The 21,539-nt window shown below is 50.1% G+C and overlaps 1 protein-coding gene across 1 annotated transcript in view; it reads right to left on the bottom strand.

Annotated features, from left to right (window-relative positions):
- The window catches only part of LOC147099461 (caspase recruitment domain-containing protein 11-like), a 181,947-nt gene extending 177,230 nt beyond the window's left edge, over positions 1 to 4,717 (bottom strand). The window contains exon 1 of the mRNA XM_085969636.1: positions 4,476 to 4,717. Coding sequence (XP_085825762.1) covers positions 4,476 to 4,482 — 7 coding nt within the window. The 5' untranslated portion in view covers positions 4,483 to 4,717. The remainder of the gene's footprint in view (positions 1 to 4,475) is intronic.
- Between the last annotated feature and the right edge of the window lie 16,822 nt (positions 4,718 to 21,539).

Here is a 21,539-nt window from a genome sequence, read left to right as displayed (position 1 = left end):
GATTTTGAACACCTCTATCAAATCTCAATCTTCACTGCTCCAAGGAGAACAACCCCAACTTCTCCAGTCTATCAATGTAACTGAAGTCCCTCATTCATGGAGTCATTCTCGTAAATCTTTTCTGCACCCTCTCTAAAGCCTTCACATCCTTCCTAAAGTGTGGTGCCCAGAATTGGACACAATACTCCAGTTGGGGATGAACCAGTGTTTTATAAAAGTTCATCATCATTTCCACACTTTTGTACTCTATGCTTCTATTTATGAAGCCCAGGATCCCGTATGCTTTTTGAACCGCTTTCTCAACCTGCCCTGCCACCTTCAACGATTTGTGCACCTATACCCCCAGGTCTTTCTGTTCATGCACCCCCTTTAGGATTGTACCCTTTAGTTTATATTTCCCCTCCTCACTCTTTCTACCAAAATGTATCACTTCGCACTTTTCTGCGTTAAATTTCATCTGCCACGTGTCCGCCCATTTCACCAGCCTGTCTATGTCTTCCTGAAGTCTATCACTATCCTCCTCACTGTTCATTATACTTCCAAGATTTGTGTCATCTGCAAATTTTGAAATTGTGCCCTGTACACCCAAGTCCAAGTCATTAATATATATCAAGAAAAGCAGTGGTCCTAGAACCGACCCCTGGGGAACACCACTGTGTATCTACCTCCAGTCCAAAAACCAACCGTTCACCACTGCTCTCTGTGTCCTGTCACTTAGCCAATCCATGCTGCCACTGTCCCTTTTATTCCATGGGCTTCAACTTTGCTGACAAGCCTATTATGTGGCACTTTGTCGAATGCCTTTTGGAAATCTATGCACACCACATCAACTGCATTGCCCTCATCAACCCTCTCTGGTACCTCATCAAAGAACTCAATCAAGTTAGTTAAAGACGATTTGCCTTTAACAAATTCTTGCTGGCTTTCCTTAATTAATCCACACTTGTTCAGGTGACTGTTAATTTTGTCCCTGATTACTGTTTCTGAAAGCTTCCCCACTACCGAGGTCAAACTGACAGGCCTGTAGTTGCTGGGTTTATCCTTACACCCTTTTTTGAACAATGGTGTAACATTTGCAATTCTCCAGTCCTCTGGCACCACCCCAGTATCTAAGGAACGTTGGAATATTATGGCCAGTGCCTCCACGATCTCCTCCCTCAATTCCCTCAGCATCCTAGGATGCATCCCATCCGCTCCTGGTGATTTATCTACTTTAAGTACAGCCAGCCTGTCTAATACCTCCTCTTTTTCAATTTTTACCCTATCAAGCTCTTGAGGCTGGGGGTCAATTGAAAATTTCAAAACTCAGACTGATAGATTTTTGTTAGGCAAGGGTATTGAGGGTTACGGAACCAAGGCGGGTAGATGGTAAGATACAGATCAGTGTTAGAATAGGAATGTGTAATTTAAGTGTGGGATATCCCTTCCTGTTCATGTGTGCTTCAGGCTTTTCAAGAAAATATTGCTGGTGGTGGCTTGGAAGGATCATGTGGCATAGAACGTTAATGCCATTAATGAGCTTAACAGTAAGAGAGAGAACTGTCCTATCCCTAGTTAATGCATGTAAGTCAGGCTACAGAACACGGCATAGCTCGGTCACTGCATCTGGGGTGCAACAGAGGTGCTAAAGACAAGTCTCGTCCGACGAGCCCAGGGAGGAGGGGTGTGGCCTGTACACCAGGGTATCTCAAAAAGCTCGACACCATCAAGTACAAAGCAATCTGCCTGAGGTGTATTAACAGCTGCAGATGATGTTCCATCCTGGGGGTCACCATTGACCAGAAGCTTAACTGGACCAGCCACATAAATACAGTGGCAACAAGAGTAGGTCAGAGGCTAGGTATTCTGCGTCGAGTGTCTCACCTCCTGACTCCCCAAAGCCTTTCCATCATCTACAAGGCACGAGTCAGGAGTGTGATGGAATACTCTCCACTTGCCTGGATGAGTGCAGCTCCAACAACACTCAAGAAGCTCGACACCATCCAGGACAAAGCAGCCCGCTTGATTGGCACCCCATCCGCCACCTTAAACATTCACTCCCTCCACCACCGGCGCACCGTGGCTGCAGTGTGTACCATCTACAAGATGCACTGCAGCAACTCACGAAGGCTCCTTTGCCAGCATCTCCCAAACCTGTGACCTCTACCACCTAGAAGGACAAGGGCAGCAGGCGCATGGGAACACCACCACCTCCAAGTTTCCCTCCAAGTCACACACCATCCTGACTTGGAAATATATCACCGTTAGTTCATCGTCGCTGGGTCAAAATCCTGGCACGCCCTCCCTAACCGCCCTGTGGGAGCACCTTCACCACACGGACTGCAGCGGTTCAAGAAGGTGGCTCACCACCACCTTCTCAAGAGCAATTTAGGGATGGGCAATAAATGCCGGCCTTGCCAGCGATGCCCACATCCCAGGAACGAATAATAAAAATAAATACAACAGCAAAATACTGCGGATGCTGGAAATCAAATAATAACAGAAAATGGTGGAAACACTCAGCAGGCCAGGCAGCATCGAGGAGAGAGACACAGAGTTAACGTTGTGCATGCACGTGAGCTGTACCTATTATACCGTACCATGCTTGGAATGAAGTGTATGTATCGATATAGGAGCTGTACTGCGCCTCTGAGTCAGAAAGTTGTGGGTTCAAATCCCACTCCAGAGGCTTGAGTACAAAAATCCAGGCTGACACTCCAGTGCAGTACTGAGGGAGTGCTGCACTGTCGGAGGTGCCGTCTTTCGGATGAAAGTGTCTGCCCTCTCAAGTGGACGTAAAAGATCCCATGGCACTATTTCGAAGAAGAGCAGGGGAGTTCTCCCCGCTGTCCTGGGCCAATATTTATCCCTCAACCAACATCACTAAAAACAGATTATCTGGTAATTATCACATTGCTGCTTGTGGGAGCTTGCTGTGCGGAATTGGCTGCCACGTTTCCCACATTACAACAGTGACTACATTTCAAAAGCGCTTCTTGGCTGTAAAGCGCTTTGGGAGATCCTGAGGTCGTGAAAGGCGCTATATAAATGCAAGTCTTTCTTTTCTTTCTTGTAATGAGGTGTACGTATCGATCGATAGAAGCTGTCCTGTGCTTGTAATGATTGTATATTGTATCTATATAGGAGCTGTGCCATGTTTGACACAAGCTAAATGCATTTAAGTGAGGAAGAAAGCTGTAGACTGCAGGAAGATATCAAAGGGCTGGTCAGGTGGGCAAAAAATTGACAAATGGAATTCAATCCGAAGAAGAGTGAGGCATTTGGGGAGGGCTAATAAGGCAAGGGAAACACAATAAATGGTAGGACACTGAGAAGTGTAGAGGAACAGAGGGACCTTGGAGTGCCGGTCCACAGATCCCCGAAGGTAGCAGGACAGGTAGACAAGGTGGTTAAGAAGGCATACGGAATACTTGCCTTTATTAGCTGAGGCATAGAATATAAGAGCAGGGAGGTTATGCTTAAACTGTATAAAACACTGGTTAGGCCACAGCTAGAGTACTGCGTACATTTCTGGTCACCACATTACAGGAAGGATGTGATTGCACTAGAGAGGGTGCAGAGGAGATTTACGAGGATGTTGCCAGGACTGGGGAATTTTAGCTATGAGGAAAGATTGGATAGGCTGGGGTTGTTTTCTTTGGAACAGAGGAGGCTGAGGGGAGACTTAATTGAGGTGTATACAATTGTGAGGGGCCTAGTTAGAGTGGATAGGAAGGACCTATTTCCCTTAGCAGAGAGGTCAACAACCAGGGGGCACAGATTTAAAGTAATTGGTAGAAGGCTTAGAGGGGAGTTGAGGAGAACTTTTTCACCCAGAGGGCGGTGGGGGTCTGGAACTCACTGCCTGAAAGGGTGGTAGAGGCAGAAACCCTCATCGCATTTAAAAAGTACTTGGATGTGCACCTGAAGTGCCGTAACCTACAGGGCTACGGACCAAGAGCTGGAAAGTGGGATTAGGCTGGATCGCTCTTTGTCGGCCGGCACAGACACGATGGGCCGAATGGCCTCCTTCTGTGCTGTAAATTTCTATGATTCTATGACTCTAAATACGAGCCAGAGTGTGCTGGTACACAACGTCTACAGATGAATATGGGAACGCTACGCTTGTGAACAACATGTACAGATTTATAAGAGAACAGTATCACGCTTGCACAGGTTCAGGTGGTTATATTATTTGAGACTCAGGATGGATCATTCCTGGCTAGAGAACCACACCTCTTTTTCTCTCATATTCCTCACTGTAAATGCTGGCCTGCTGTTTACCCACCTCCCCAGGGCTATTGTACAGAGTTACTGGACGGTAAACTATGCCACTGCACGCTTTAACCTGGCAGGTACTGACAGATTCCTACAGACCACAATCTGCTGGATGTTTTGTGAACGATCTGCCTGTACAACACCCCTACTAGGTTTTTTAATTCCTAGACCTTGCAGGCACAGGGCGAAACAAAGTTGTAAAACGTTTTGTAACTTACCATTCATGTGTGCGGAGATTTGCAGGCAACAATCTCTGCTGCTAAACTCAGAGAAAATGGAGCTGGAGTCCAGACCAGTCCTTATCTTCTGCTCGAATGCAGGCGAGTAACTAATAAAGGTTAAGGGTAGGCGGGCAGCTGTCGATGGTGACCCTCTCGTTTTTTTCTTTCTGTGAGTCAAGGATCCTGTCTGGACACAGGGTGTGAAGAGTTGAAGAGCTGCTCATTGAGCCTGCTGCTGACCTATGTACTTTCGAATGCTCAGCCGGCTTAGTAATGTGTTCGGAGGTGTGTTGCAAACTTTCCCAGCCTTCAGTGACAAGTGAAGACCTCCCACTTCCAAAAATAGATAGTGCACTGTTTCAAATTGAGACTCGGGATTAAAGACATGGCACAAGATCAGGACTACAGACTCCCGTTTAACGGCTCGGGATAGACTCACGAATATAGACTCGGGATTATAGATCTGGAGTAAACAGCAACGTGTATTTATATCGCGCCTTTAATGTAGTAAAACATCCCAAGGCACTTCACAGGAGTGTTATCAGACAAAATTTGACCCAAGCCACATAAGGAGAAATTAGGGCAGGTGACCAAAAGCTTGATCAAAGAGGTAGGTTTTAAGGAGCGTCTTAAAGGAGGAGAGAGAGAGGTGGAGAGGCGGAGAGGTTTAGGGAGGGAATTCCAGAGCTTAGGGCCTGGGCAGCTGAAGGCACGGCCGCCAATGGTAGAGCGATTGAAATCTGGATGCTCAAGGGGGCAGAATTAGAGGAGTGCAGAGATCTCGGGGGGGTTGTGAGGCTGGAGGAGATTATAGAGATAGGGAAGGGCGAGGCCATGTGGAGGGATTTGAATCCAAGGATGAGAATTTTAAAATCTAGACGTTGCTTAACAAATCGGGACTATAGATTTTAGATTGATTTAGAGTCTTAGGGGACAAATTTCGGTTGCTTTGCGCCGCCAGTTAACGCCCCAAGATGGCGCTAACGGGGCGCAAAGCCCCTAGCACCTGGGCGTGAGGCTGCTAACGCCTCCCGTGAAATTCAGCGGGAGGTTAGTGGCGGCGGTAGCCGGTAGCGCCCCACAATGCTGCGCCTCCGGTGATGACGTCATCGCCGTGCGCAGCGCCCCGCTCGCACCCCGGCCGCAATGTCCGACAGGGTCAGGGGGTGTATGTGCGGCCAGGGCGGCAATATTTAAAGGGGAGGTGCCGGGCGGCCATTTATTTTGCTGGCCGCCTGCCAGCACCTGCCCTCCTCCCGCCTCCTCCCACAGGGTGCCGGCTGCAATCGGTCCAGCAGGGCCCCGGTTCGCGCTGCGCAAGGCCGGTGAGTGTGGCACTGCGGTACGTAGCGCCACGATATCAGCCTGGAGCACCCCAATAGGGAAGGGGAGCACTTCCAGTAGCGCCCCGCCTCCTACTTGGGGCACTACCATCCAATTTCAGGTGCGGGGATGCTAACTTTTTTGGGTTAGCGCCCCGGCGAAGTTAGCCCCCCCAAAGGGGGCGCGACCCAATTTTTCCCCCTTAGCCTCTCAGTTATATACCCAGGATTATAAACTTGGTATTGAGTCAAGACTATCGACACAGGATATAGATTCAGTATCACAGAATCATGGATTCGTACAGCACAGAAGGAGACCATTCGGCCCATCTGGCCTGGGCCACCTCTTTGAAAGAGCGATCCAATTAATCCCCCCCCCCCCCCAATTTTACTTCATAGACCGCACAATCAGAATATTAGCAACAATACCCTCAGCGGCCTTGAAAGTCATTGGGAAGATTCGGTCGGTCTTCTGCTGTAACTCCAGCATCACCCCCAAAGAAAACCGCGGAGGCCTGACTGCGCCAGAGTCCTGCAGGTCTGGAAATTTCCTGGCTGCCTTGTTAGTGGGGGCCTAAAGGGTTAAATTATGAGGGCCGGTTTCACAGACTGGGCTTGTATTCGAAGATGAATTGAGGTCTTTAAGATGATCAAAGGAGTTGATGAGGGTAGATCGAGAGAAACTATTTCCTCTGGTGGGGGAGAGTCCAGGACAAGGGGGGCAGAACCTTAAAATATGAGCTAGGCCGTTCAGGGGTGATGTCAAGAAGCACTTCTTCACACAAAGGGTAGTGGAAATCTGGAACTCTCCCCTAATAAGCTGTCGAGGCTGGGGGTCAATTGAAAATTTCAAAAACTGAGATTGAGAGATGTTTGTTAGGCAAGGGTGTTAAGAGTTACCGAACCGAGGCGGGGGGATGGAGTTAAGATACAGATCAGCCCTGATCTAATTAAATGGCGGGACAGGCTCGAGGGCCTAAATAGCCTACTCCTATTTTTTTTTAAATTCATTGATGGGATGTGGGCGTCGCTGGCTGGCTAGGCCTGCATTTAGTGCCCATCCCTAGTTGCCCTTGAGAAGATGGTGGTGAGCCGCCTTCTTGAACCGCTGCAGTCCATATGGTGTATTCCTGTGTTCTTATGTTTCTATGTTCCTATAAATAAAGGTTCTGTTCTTACAAGGCAAGAGCCAAAAGTGGGGACTTTCTAAGCCGGGATTTCCCTCTCCTGAGCCTCAGTCAGGTGGGTCAGGTAGATTTTATCCCCTAATAGACTAAATACACATTGGAGTTACAAAGTATTACCAAGTATTTACTGCACAGAAACAGGACATTCGGCCAACAGGTCCATGCTGGTATTTATGCTCCACACGAGCCTCCTCCCACCCTTCTTCATCTAACCCCATCAGCATACCCTTCTAATCCTTTCTCCCTCATTGCTTATCTAGCTTCCCCCTTGAATGCATCTATGCTTGTCGCCTCAACTACTCCCTGTGGTAGCGAGTTCCACGTTCTAACTACTACTCTGAATTTCTCATGAATTCCCTCAAAAAACTATGGAACAATGAGAGGCCTATTTACTGCTTTAATTCATAAACCACCACCATCATAAACAACACAAACCACCCCGGTGTCCGTGAGATTCCTAGTACAGACAGATACTCACAGTGGGGACCTCATCAGGAAGAGTTGTAATTCTAGAACTACTCGAAGATAGAAGTTCAAGTCCCACTGAGCCATTTGTGCGGCGTACTTTTATAGTCTTGGTAATGCCTTGCTAACATGCTGACAACATGATGAACACGTTCTGGGCATTTTTAATGAATACGTAGCACGTTAACCCATTAAGTCATCTTGTAAATGGTGTAATCCTCTTTAATGTGTCTGCGCGACACTATCAAAGCTTTTCTCACGATTTGCACCTTACTATCTCCTCTTATTCTGATAGTCTTAATAACCTTCTTTGTACTCAGTTCATCTCCTGACTGCCTGGCTCGGTGCTTCGAACATAGCATGCTGGATTTTATGAATGGAGACGTGTTGGAGGCAGGACTGCTGCTTGCTGGGTTTCAGTCCCGCCTCCATCAGCTTCTGGCCAACCAGTGGGATTTTCCCCTGATTGACCTTGTTAAGCCCGCCCAGCGGGCTCAGCAGGCCAATTAGGGGGAAGTCAGTGACAGAGCACGTCAACGTCTGACGTGCCATCTGTCGAGACTTCTTGAAAGATGAAATGTCAGCGTTTGACAGGCTCTGTGAAGCTGTCAAACACTGACTTTCTGTGTAGTTTGATGAGCTCTTGTGTTCAGGACTCATCAAACCTTTCTAGTTCGTAGAAATAAGATGACTGTTGGTTCGGAGGATCCAACAGCCAGTCTGTGAAATCTACAATGAAGATGTCAGGACTCCGGAACTACCGCGGCTGAAGGCTGTAGGCAGAAACAAAGGTAAGTGAACATTTTCTAACACTTTACACTCACTCACCTTACATACTTACCACTCCACACTTGCACCTATCACTCACCTCTACGTCTCACTTTCAGACCCCTCCGACCCCCGCAGACCTCCTACTCGACTCCTCCACCCCAGCGGGGTTCTCTGAGGTTGGGAAGCCTGCACTTGAAAAGGTAAAATGGCACTAATCCTTTTTTCTGCCTGTTAACTACCTGTTAACAGACAGTTAAAAGGATTTAATCTCTTTCCAGCTTCGAGGAGACGGGACCCGGGGCAGGACGGCTTCCCACCTCCTGGCAAAAGGGCACGGAGGTGGGATGGGGCGGGTTTGCCAGCCGCCCCCACGTTCTGCAACTTTACCGGCAGTGCCACCTCCATTTCCGCCTCCTCAGGGCTGAAAAAATCCAGCCCAGCATGTTTGTCCTTGCAGATTATTATTGCATTAATACCTGTTGACGCGTTATAATCTTGTCCTGAATATGATCGCTTAGAACCTATAGTGCAGAGTCTCAGTTATAATATATTTAAGTGCCTTCTAGAATTATGGAATATTACAGCACAGAAGGAGGTCATTCAGCTCTTTGTGCTCTTGGAAAGATCTTACCGATTAGTTCCACTTCCCTGTTCTTTCAGCATAGCCGTCCAAATTGTTCCTTTTTAAGTATTTATCCAATTCCCTTTTGAACGTTACTATTGAATCTGCTTCCACCGCCCGTTCAGGCAGTGCGTTCCAGATCGTAATATCACGCAATTATTAATATTCTTATAATTATCATAGTAATAAATACTATTCGAGAAATGTTTAATCGAGGCTTTGGAATTATTCAGTTCTTCCACCCCATGGCCTACCTCTGTCTCCATCAGGTTTTGGAGTTGTATTCGTGGCCGGGACGCCAAGTTCGGCAGCACCTCCCAAACCCGCGACCTCTACCACCTGGTAGGACAAGGGCAGCAGGCGCATGGGAACACCACCACCTCCAAGTTCTCCTCCAAGTCACACGCGCCATCCTGACTTGGAAATATATCGGCCGATCCTGCATCGTGGCTGAGTCCAAATCCTGGAACTCCCTCCCTAACAGCGCTGTGGGAGCACCTTCACCACACGGGACTGCAGCGGTTCAAGAAGGCGGCTCACCACCACCTTCCCAAAGGACAATTAGGGATGGGCAATAAATGCCGGCCTTGCCAGCGACACCCACATCCCGTGAATGAATACATTTTTTAAAAAGTGAGTGGGCAGGGCGTCCACAGACCCCCCCCCCCCCCCACCCCACAGAGTTAAATATTGTTTTCTAAAATAATTCACAAATCAAACCCCCTTTGCCCAGGACCATGGCCTGGTGTTGGGGGGGGGGGGGGAGGGCCGGGTCTCCCTCCGATGGGCGGGCAGGTGGCTGCTAGAGATTGCGGTAGTCCTGGGCAGGTGAGTGGCAGAGATGCACCCGGAGAGGGGCTGGGGGGCCGTTTGACCCATGGAAATAAGCTGCCTTCCCGCTGACAACACAAACTCCAACTGGGTCAGCGCTGGAGGGCACCACTGGGCTCAGATACATTGGCCTTGGCAGCGGAGATTCACCAGAACCGATACCAGGGCGTAAAAGGGTTAAATTCCGAGGACTTTTCTTGTACTCCCTTGAGTTTAGAAGGCTGAGGGGTGATCTAATCGAGGTCATTAAAACGATTAAGGGGATTCGATAGTGTAGATACAGAGAAACTATTTCCTCTGGTGGGGGGATCCGGAACCAGAGGGCACAATCTTATAATTAGACCTAGACAATCAGGAAGCACTTCTTCACACAAAGGGTAGCGCAAATCTGGAACTCACTGTGAATGCTGGGAGTCAATTGGTATTTTCAAGACTGCAATCGATAACTTTTTGTTTGCTAAAGGCAGAAAAGGATATGGAGCGAAGGCGGGGAAATTGAGTTAAGATACAGATCAGCCGTGATCTAGTTGAATGGCGGAATAGTTTCGAGGGGCAACTGTCTAGACCATGACCTGAGGTATTTTGGAGACAACCTATCAGATTAAGGGGAACGGCTGCTTCAGGATGTCATAGGTCACGTATACCTACTACTGTAATGTTGTATGAGTCAATTCTGGGCCGATACACACCCTGTTGTCAAGTCAATAGTAACAGCTACCAGGGAGTGGGCTGAAAGTTAGTCATAAAGATCAGATCATAAGATCTATATACACGGCATGGCTTTTCTTAACACCTGGTGTCATCAGGTAAACACTCCATTTTTGCAGAAGAAGATTCATTTTTATTTCCCTTTTATTTATTATTATAGTTCCCTCCAATGTTTCTCCTCCCCTCCTCTCCTCCCCTCCTGTCCTCTCCTCTCCTCCCTTCCCTTCTCCTCCCTTCCTCTCCTCCCCTCCCCTCTCCTCTCTCCTCCCCTCTCCTCCCCTCCCTTCTCTCCTCCTCCCCTTCCTCTCCCCCCTCCCCTCCTGTCCTCTCCTCTCTCCTCTCCTCTCCTCCCTTCCCTTCTCCTCCCCTCCTCTCCTCCCCCTCCCCCCCTGTCCTCTCCTCTCCTCCCTTCCCTTCTCCTCCCTTCCTCTCCTCCTCTCCCCTCTCCTCTCTCCTCCCCTCTCCTCTCCTCCCTTCTCTCCCCCTCCCCTTCCTCTCCCCCCTCCCCTCCTGTCCTCTCCTCTCCTCCCTTCCCTTCTCCTCCCTTCCACTCCTCCCCTCCCCTCTCCTCTCTCCTCTCCTCTCTTCTCTCCTCCTCCCCTTCCCTCCTCCTCCCCTTCCCTCCTCCCTATTCCTCTCCTCTCCTCTCATCTCCTCTCCTCTCGCCTCTCCTCCCATCCTCTCCTCTCCTCTCCTCCACTCTCTTATGTTCATTAATAAATAGACATTCTTATTATGAACACAGCTAGCTTTTGCTAGTTACTTTATTGAGCACATGTGGACTAGGTACAGTATCTGTAGAGGCTTCCATCTTGACTGCTGCCTTGTGGGTAGCCTAGTGCCTCATGGGTAATGTAGTCTTAATATACATACAGCTGGGTAGTGTAGTCTTATACATACAGCTATATACAGCTCTACACAGCTCTACGGCTCCACCTAGTGTCCACTATAGAATGACATGTTATTGATCATTACACACTCCCCTTCCCCTCCGCTCTACTCCTCTACTCCTCACCTCTCCTCCCCTCTCCAGACTTACACTGGGATACCATTCCACAGGAAGGTAGGAGAAGGCCATTCAGCCCCACGAGCTTGTTCCAGCATTCAATTACGTCTTGGCTGATCCAAACCTCAACTCCATTTGTAGTTAAAAGCCTCAAGTTAATAGCCAACAGCCTTTAACTAACGTGGGAGAGGAATCAGGGGAAGTGGGAGTCAGCCTTGAAAAATCAGCAATGACTTTAAACTTTCAGCAACAGTCTGGGCGAGCAGCAAGTAAGTAGCAAAGTTTACGCTAGACTGAATTTCCATGTCAGTTAGTGGCTGCGAATATCTCACCTGAGATTTCATAACACTTTTAAAGGACGCGTTCCACTGAAGGGAGATGGAAAAGAAAGAGCCCAAAACATTTCTAACGAGGCCAGCCTTCCGATGCTACCTGGCAGACAGATTCAGCGTGCTGTTGGTAAATCAACAGCTGGACCCGTGGGAGTTCCAGGAGCCAGATCCTGCTCCAGTCCCCTTGATAACGTCCTGCGGGTTGCCAACACTCTGGTTGGATATATTCCCAGAGGGTTCATCACGCAGCCCTCCCACTTCCAACCATCCCGCCCCCAGGCCCTCGTGACTGGTGGCCTTCCCACACCAATTGGACAGCAAATAGACTCTTCATTACCCGATTGGATGGTTCTTGATTGACAGTCAAACAGCCATTTTATCCCCATCGTTAACTAATAAATTAAAGTGTTCAAAGAAAAATGTTTTTAAAAAGTGTTTTGATGCCCCAATAATTTTTTCCCCCGGGTGTTGCCCGCAGCAGCATCCTGGAGATGAATCTTTAATTCCTGGAGACTCCAGGCCAATCCTGCAGAGTTGGCGACCCTTGGTCATCCTCTGTGTCACTTGCTTCCTCTCTCCTGTGCAGCAGCTCCACTCCCATCAGCCAGGGGGCATTGTGAGCTCCCGGCAGCACCGACCGTCAAACGGGAAATGACACTGCCGCCACTGCAAGGTGGCAACGCGAGGGGGAAACAGATGTAAGAAATAGCTATTAGATTCATAGATGAAGTTTGACTCTTAGAACAGAAATTAAAATGCAGTCAGGAACAAATGGTTGAAGTGTCAGCGAGGTCAAATAACAAACACCAGAAAGACAAATGGAAATGATAAGAGGATCTAAAATGCAAGAAAACACAGGATGATAAAACCATAGCCAGACAATAAGGAGCCACAAAGTCATAAAATGTCCTTAAAGAAACATAAAACATTCCTCAGAAAGATAAGAGAAAGGCCTCGTTAGCCATGCAGAAAGGGGCAGTGAGAAATGTCTTCCCGCACCACACTTGGGTTATAGATGATTGACACTAGATAGATCACAGCCCACCGAAATAACTATAAATATAGAGGGCTGAGAGGTGGGGATCAGACAGTGAGGGGCGAAGGCTTCTTCAAGGTGGAAATCAATGCTGGCTCATGCCTAGCACCTCCAACAGCTCGGGGGACAAATCAACAGAAGTGACTGCTATTACTGACTGCAGAGACCCGCTGACCCGAGACCTCCACACTGTCTCATCAGACATCTAACCAACCGTCCGTCTGGTCATGGCATTCGATTCGGGAGTCGTAGGTTGCTCTCTACTGTCACGGGTTGTATGTCTATTATACTCAGCTTAAATCATATGTAATATTCGATTATACTTTAAAAACTGTAGGGGCTAGATTTTCAGTATAGACAGTTTTGGGGCGCTAACCTTAGCGCCCGCCCGAAGTTAACGCCCGCCCCAAAGTAGCGCCCCGTTGCCGGAAATTCAGTGGCTTCGCCCTAAGAGGTTGGTGGAGCGCTAAAAGAGGCGTTCCACTACTATCTTTAGGTGCTAAGCCGGCGGTGCAGAGCGCAGCGCCCGAGCTCGGGCGCAGCGCACGGCAGACACTCTGGTGCCAGTGAGCTCTTAAAGGGGAAGGGTGCATGTGTTTTTTTCGGAGGAGGAGGAGGAGGAGGAGGAGGAGGAGGAGGAGGAGGTGGTGGTGGTGGTGGTGGTGGTGGCCGGAAACATAAATACACCGTTCACAACAACACACTGGATCCTTCCACACAACACATGCAGACTGCCGTTTATAGTGCAGGAGGAGTGCCCTTTAATTTGCGCTCCCCAGGGTGTGTTGCGTTCCATTTTACAAATGCTCTGGACGCCAGCCGCACAATGGGGCGGTCCGACTGAAGTTTGGATTCGGGGCGGCCAAAGGGCGTTGCACGAGGATGTGACGTCATTTTCTGCGCGCGCATCCGGGCGGCCGCTAAACTTTGCGCCGGCGCTAACGGGCAACTTAATTTGGGGCGGGGCGCAAACTGCGCTGCGCCCGGGCGCTACACGAATAGCGCCCGAAAATCACTTCTCTTAAGGCGCTAACTGCTGGCGCAAGCAACTGAAAATCTAGCCCTAGCTCTTTAATAAAAAGCCTTGCAACTCCTAAGACCCTTTGGGTAATCTGTGTGTGACCTGTGATCCTAAACTTACACATAGAATGATACAGCGCAGCAGGAGGCCATTCGGCCCATCGTGCCTTTGCAAGACCTCTCCAATTAGACCCACTCCCCCCTGCTCTTTCCCCACAGCCCTGCAAATTTCTCCCCGTTAACATAGAAACATAGAAGATAGGAGCAGGAGTAGGCCACTCGGCCCCTCGAGCCTACTCCGCCATTTAATGAGATCATGGCTGATCATCCAAATTCAGTACCCTGTCCTTGCTTTCTCCCCATATCCCTTGATCCCTTCAGCTTTAAGAAATATATCTAACTCCTTCTTGAATATATTTAATGAATTGGCCTCCACTGCCTTCTGTGGTAGAGAATTCCACAGGTTCACCACTCTCTGGGTGAAGAAATTCCTCCTCATCGCAGTCCTAAATGGCTTACCCCTTATCCTTAGACTGTGACCCCTGGTTCTGGACTCCCCCGCCATTGGGAACATCCTTCCTGCATCTAGTCTGTCTAGTCCTGTTAGAATTTTATAAGTTTCAATGAGGTCCCCTCTCATTCTTCTGACCTCCAGCGAATATAAGCCCAATCGACCCAATCTCTCCTCATACGTCATTCCTGCCATTCATTAAATACTTATCCAATTCTCTTTTGAAAGCCACGATTGAATCTGCCTCCACCACCCTCTCAGGCAGTGCATTCCAGTTCCTAACCACTCGCTGCGTAAAAAAGATTTTCCTCATGTCGCCTTTGGTTCTTCTGCCAATCACTTTAAATCTGTGTCCTCTGGTTCTCGACCCTTCCGCCAATGGGGACAGTTTCTCTCTATCTACTCTGTCGAGACCCCTCATGATTTTCAACGCCTCTATCAGATCTCCTCTCAAACTTCTCTGCTCTAAGCAGAACCTCTTTTATAAATTGTCGTCACAGGTCAAGCGAACGATCCAGCTCCCGCCTGAGCTGTCCCACCTAAATATTTCTGTGATAAATGTTGTATTCGATACTTTAAACAATAGCCCAGAAACCACAGAGACTGGCCTTCTGCGAACCCAGATTCTATCAGAACTCACTGGTTGCGAAGGGCAACCGTTCAGCTGCACCACCTACAAAGGCAGAAGTCTGCCCTCCAGGCGAAAGATGCTATAAATGAGCATTCTTGCTGACTTTGATCAGCTCCCCACCCCCCGCTCGCAGAGAACTAGTTCCACCAGTTGTGCCCCGCTTTCAGTGCTACGGGGAGATGAGCCGAATTCACAATCTTCGAGTTTCGGGAAGAACATTTCTTGTGCAATGTGACGCAAGCTGTGGATTGTAATGTATGTACCTTTAAGGGGAGAACTACTTTTTACAGCTCCTGTATACTGTAGTACCGGCAGTGACCACACCTGTATATAAACCCTGAGTAGTGCTCTGTACAGTTAGTTCTAGAGTAACCCTCAGTCAGTAAACACCTGTTGAATCGTTCCCTGCAGTCTGTTGTCTGATTATTGAAGTACACAACATTAAGATACACGGATCTAACATGGATCAATCAACAAAACAAAAAAATAATAACACTCAGCAATGTAGCCGATAAACACCAGAAGTAGTTATGTTTAAAATATGCAGTGCTCTAGTTAGATCTTACCTTGACTCAGTGGGTAGCACTCTTCGCCTTCTGAGGCAGAAGGTCGCAGGGTCAAGTCCCACTCCAGAGACTTGAGTACAAAATTCTAGGCTGACACTCCCAGTGCAGTGCTGAGGAAGCGCTGCACTGTCGGAGGTGTCGTCTTTCGGATGAGACGTTAAACCGAGGCCCCCCGTCTGTCCTCTCAGGTGGACGTAAAAGATCCCGCGGCCACTATTTCGAAGAAGAGCAGGGGGAGTTCTTCCCTTGGTGTCCTGGCCGATATTTATCCCTCAACCAACATCACCAAAAACAGATTATCTGGTCATTATCACACTGCTGTTTGTGGGAGCTTGCTGTGTGCAAATTGGCTGCCGTGTTTCCCACATTACAACAGTGACCACACTTCAAAAGTTCTTCATTGGCTGCAAAGTGCTTTGGGACGCCCTGAGTTGGTGAAAGGCACCTCTTCTGGGTCCACATTAAAACTGCGGGCCTACACTCGCCCTCGACCTGATAGCCTCTCCCCCTCCCAAACTTATCTGCTGCCCTCGCCCAATGTGGCACCCACCCCACCACTGGTGCCTGCAGATCATCATTGGTATACATATAAGGTCAGTGTGAAGGAATATTTACTAGCCCTAGCCCCTTTAGGGCTACCCCAGATCAGGCGTATTTCTCGGACGTTCACTTTCAACTAAAGTTTGAGGTAGCCGAATCCTAAAGACGTTTAATTGGGTCTAAAGGTCTGGACTATCTCTCCCTAAAGGAAAGGAACAACCTGAAAATGTTACCGTCCTCCAGATAACACTTTTAATAAGTTTAGCTAGACTGTAACGTTCCGGATATTATGAGGGTCTGGAAAACTCCCCCAGAATTCTGCAACTCCTCACCAAAGAGTGTACAGAGATTGAGTTTGCGAGTTTGATACAGAAGTCTTATGTGAGACAATGCTAAAAATATATAGATTTATTAAAGAACCGACATGCAGTTTACAGTTGGTGAGTCAATCGCAACATTAACAGTTCCAAAAAGAGAAAACTTACAATCCTATTATCAGAGAACCTTACTTTCAAATCCTAACTTCGCTACAGCTTTACAGTTCTTAAAGTTCTATTCAGGATAGCCACCAAAATCAAATACCTTTGATCCCCGAGGTACAAAGAGTTGGAGACTTACAGAGCCGCCTCTGAAGCTGGGAATCGCTTTGCCCGATTAAAGTGAGTCTACTATCCCATTTGAGAGTTCAATATTTATACCCTTTTCCAGTGGTATTTCCTTTAAGGTTTTCTGCTGATGCAAGCTAATTATCTCTAGTCATTTTTCTGCTGACCTCTGCAATTCTTACTGCCAGGTCAGCTGGTAGCATTACAGAATCATGTATCATCTCTAGGTATTCTAAGTTTACCATAAAAAACGGTGTTAGAGCAGGTGTGTTTTACTTGATGTCATTTTTACGAAGGCAGATGTTTGTGCTTCTTTACGAAGTGTAAATTAGAACACCTTGTACAGGGTGAACCATTGTTTCATTCCGAAAGGTTCAGCCTGCCGGAGCCTTTAACCTTCTGTTTCAATAACGTTATTGATTCAGTGTCAACAACTTATCTTATCTCTATAGCCAGAATGCTTTCACAGCTTTTTCATCGTTAGGTTTCTAGATTTCCAGACCCAGTTTGTCATGTTTCAATAAGCCCAGAATTCTTTCATAGAATGGTGTATTTTTCTGAATAGGTGATATGGCTTATTCCTTCACAGGTGGATCAGTGGTCCTGCCTCTTTAACCCTGTGCAGGGACTGTTGCACCTCAGTCACGCACAAATCCGGGTGTGATCCAATTTCCAGGGCGGTGTGTCTACTTGGTTGGCGCTACAAGCTGTAAATGGAAGCCGATTAGTTCACATTTGCAGGCTGGCCGGGCAGTCTTTTTTTTTGATGATAGATTTGCATTTCTATAGCGCCTTTCACAACCTCTACGCATCCCAAAGCGCTTTACAGGCAATGAAGTACTTTTTGAAGTGTTGTAATGTAGGAAACGCAGCAGCCAATTTGCACACAGCAAGCTCCCACAAACAGCAATGTGATAATGACCAGATAATCTGCTTTTGTTATGTTCATTGAGGGATAAATATTGGCCCCAGGACACCAGGGAGAACTCCCCCTGCTCTTCTTCAAAATAGCGGCCGCGGGATCCTTTACGTCCACCTGAGAGGGGAGACGGGGCCTTCGTTTAACGTCTCATCCGAAAGACGGCACCACTGACAGTGCAGTGCACCCTCAGCACTGCATTGGAGTGTCAGCCTAGATTATTTTTGTGCTCAAGTCTCTGGAGTGGGACTTGAACCCACAACTTTCTAACTGAGAGGCGAGAGTGCTGCCCACTGAGCCCCAGCTGACACGAACGTACATGAGACTGCAAACTGTAAACCAATTGGCCTAGATTTTCAGTAGCTTGCGCCAGCAGTTAGCGCCTTAAGAGAAGTGATTTCCGGGCGCTATGCGTGTAGCGCCCGGGCGCAGCGCAGTTTGCGCTCCGCCCCAAATTAAGTTGCCCGTTAGCGCCAGCGCAAAGTTTAGCGCCCGCCCGGATGCGCGCGCAGAAAATGACGTCACATCCTCGTGCAACGCCCTTTGGCCGCCCCGATTGCAAACTTCAGTCGGACCGCCCCATTGTGCGGCGGGCGGCCGGAGCGTTTGGAAAAAGGAACGCAACACAACCAGCGCGGGCCCCGGGGGGCGCTAATTAAAGGGAACGTCCTCTCCAGTATAAAGGCCATCCTTTTTTCAGAAAACAGTCTTGTGCAACGCATTTCTGGAGACACAACAAGGAGGATAGCTAACTGGTTTCAAGCAGCAAGAGCCAGGTATTTTTGGACTCAGGCAATAGCGCTGCAAGTGGCCATTTGGAAATTAGACTGTTTGCCAGGATTTGATGGGGGCTGCATGGGGTGCCAACGCGCAGCTGCAGCGCCATATCCGTAGGGCTCGCAGACGCATTGTCAGAGGGGCAGCCCTGGCTAGAGGCAGAGGGGGCTACAGGCGTCGGCCACGTAGGCCTTACCCAGTCAGGCTATACCGCCAGCAGCGCTCCTACCTAAACATGAGTGCCGCGCGATGTGTTAGAAGGCTCCGATTCCGAAAGGGGGTGATTGCAGAGATCTGCCACCTGCTTCGCCGAGATCTGCGGCCAAAGCTCAGGTGCAGGACGTCTCTGTCGGTGGAAGTGAAGGTGACGGTGGCATTGAACTTCTATGCCACCGGCTCCTTCCAATACGCTGCTGGGGACATAGCAAACATCTCCCAGTACGGCGCGCATCGCTGCATCCGCCACGTGACCGAAGCACTGTTCAGAAGGAGAAGCCAATTCATCTCCTTCCCCATGGCCCTCGAGAGCCAGCATCAGCGCGCATTGGGATTTGCCAGACTCGGGGAATTCCCCTTGGTGCAGGGCGCCATTGACTGTACGCATGTGGCTTTGCGGGCCCCTCTGGAGCATGGCGAGCAGTATCGCAACAGGAAGGGCTACCATTCTCTGAATGTGCAGCTGGTATGTGACCACAAGCAGCGCATCATGGCAGTCAATGCCAGCTTCCCAGGCAGCAGCCACGATGCCTTTATCCTGCGGCAGAGTACTGTGCATGACATGTTCCAGGCACAGCCTTCCCCAAGAGGATGGCTCATCGGGGACAAAGGCTATCCTTTGTGCACCTGGCTCATGACCCCGCTTCGCGCGCCCAGGACCGCTGCTGAAGAGGCCTACAACGAGAGCCATCAAACCACCCGCAACATCATCGAGCTAACTATTGGGGTCCTCAAGCAGCGGTTCCGCTGCCTTGATCGCTCCGGAGGAGCTCTCCAGTATTCGCCGGACCGGGTCTCCCAATTTGTGGTGGTTTGCTGCATGCTACACAACCTGGCTATCCGCAGGACTCAGGCACTGCCACCTGACATTGGACCAGCACCTCAGGAGGAGGAGCAGGAGGAGCATGAGGAGGAGGAGGAGGAGCAGGAGTACGTTCCCAGGAGGGAGCGACCAGGGCCAAGGGCCGCACGACGCTACCTTATTACATGGTACTTCTAAGCCCCCTGTCAGGGAATGGCCAGGGGCCATGAGGGAAGATGAATGCAGCCGCTCCGCAAGCCCTCAGCCGGCGAAGCCAACAAACACTAAGAAGAACAACCATGGAGACTGCATGAATAAAGATAATTTTTTATTGCACAAAAATGAAAAGCCCTTCCCACATGAATCCCCAAAAACAATAAACGGGCCCCACAAAAAGCCCAACAAACGACTCACTCGCACAAACTGGGGAGGAGCCACTCCACCTTTATTGAAACCGGGCCTCAACGTCGGCCTAACGCAAAAAAAAAGCCCTCCAAAAGCACAACCATGGGCAAAATACAGATGGCCACCGCCATATTAAAGGAAAGCTGGCCACACCCTCTACTGAGTGGCCCGCGAGGGCGAGACCTTGGCCAGCATTTTGCCTCCCCTGCCCTGCCTGCTGCTCCTTCGCAAGCTCTGCCCAGTGGCTGCTGCGAGGCTGGGGGAAGGCGCCTGAGGCTCAGATGCCCTTCCGCCAGATGCCGCTGGGGGGCGGCCTACACGGCGTTTGGGCCTCGAGGGGCCGTCTGCTGAGTGGCGCACCTGAGCCTGGCCACCATCAGCTGCAGCCGCTTGCCGTCGACGCCCCAGAGGGGGAATGGCGGCGACGGATGGCGCAATGTGGGCCAGCTGGCGTCTGGGATGCGCTGGCTGGTGCTGTGGCGCGGTGGCACTCGGCCGGGCCCGCACTGCAGGATCCGCAGCAATCAGCCGTCGGCCGGCTTGCTGGGATGGTCCAGCGCGGCGCCTGCCCTGGCGATGCCTGCCTGAGACAGCGCGTGTGGCAGCAGTGAGTGGCCCTGTGGTCCTGGTGTGCGCGCGCATCACATCCGCCAGGGTCTTGACGGCATCAGTTAGCATGCGGCCAGTCGCGGCAGTTGCTGCCCCGAACTCGCGCACACTGGTCGCCAGCGACTCGATGGCCTCAGGCATGCGCCCCACCACGCTCATGAGCTCCGTGTGGCGCCGGTCCGAGTCGTCGGCCATCTGATCGAGCTTCCGCACCTCCTCCGAAGTGAAGGTGTCCGGACTGGAGTCGCGACTCTCCCGCTGGGGAGGAGGGGGCCGAACTAGGGGACCCTTGCCGCGTTGGTGACGGCGAGTGTGCCGAGCAGCAGCACTCCCCTCTGATCCTTCCCCCCTTTGGGGGGAAGGCCGCGGGCCACGCGCACGGCTGCTAGGTGGCTGGACGCCACTGGTCCCAGAAGCTGCATTGCCCTGCGACAGTTCCTCCAGGCACTCGTCCAGTGAGGAGGTGTCAAGCATTTCCTCCTCTCCTGCGGGACGTGACTGTTCCCCCGAAGGTCCGGCTTGCTCCTCCTCCTCCTCCTGGTCGGAGGTGCTGTCACTGGCAGCCTCAGGGTCCTGGTCGTCACCAGCTGAAAGCAGGAATGCACAAGAGTAGCTTCAGAGTGAGGAGACGGCGTCAGCGAGGGAGTTAGGACTGGTGGGATTCAGCGCATTGGTGGGACAGTGGCAAAGGAGGTAGCTCGGATGGGCCAGTGCGACGCGAGAGGGCCAAAAGGCGAGGTCCTTACCATTGCCGGGCAGTGGAGGGTCGGATACACCGCACGCTGTGGGGACAATCACACGGGCTCCCATGAGCACACACACGCGCTCCTCCAGCCGAGTGAGCTTCTGCAGCTTGGCGCGGCCACCCCTGGCACGGGCCTGGCGATTAAACGCTACTTTAGCCTGCAAGAGAAAGGACGGGCTGTAAGTGCGCAGTGAAGCCCTGATGTAGTGTGCACTGCCTCCCATGGTGGAATAGCTTGGCCAAAGTGTCGAGTGCCGAATGGCCATTTGATGCTCATGACTGTCCCAATGCTGCTGGCTGAGGGCTGGCCAATAGGACTTTCAGGTCCCTTTGCCCATCATGTCAGGTGTACATGCAAGAATGAGGAGGAGACTGGAAAGGCTACTCACCCTCACAATCCTGGTCAGATCGTTGTATTTCTTACGGCATTGTTTG

The sequence above is a fragment of the Somniosus microcephalus genome, chromosome 28 (assembly GCF_052327205.1).
Source record: "Somniosus microcephalus isolate GS21.2 chromosome 28, FLI_Smic_1.0, whole genome shotgun sequence".
Lineage (NCBI taxonomy): Eukaryota > Metazoa > Chordata > Chondrichthyes > Squaliformes > Somniosidae > Somniosus > Somniosus microcephalus.
The sequence above is the reverse complement of the archived record's forward strand: the minus strand, read 5'-3'. Positions and strand labels throughout refer to the sequence as shown.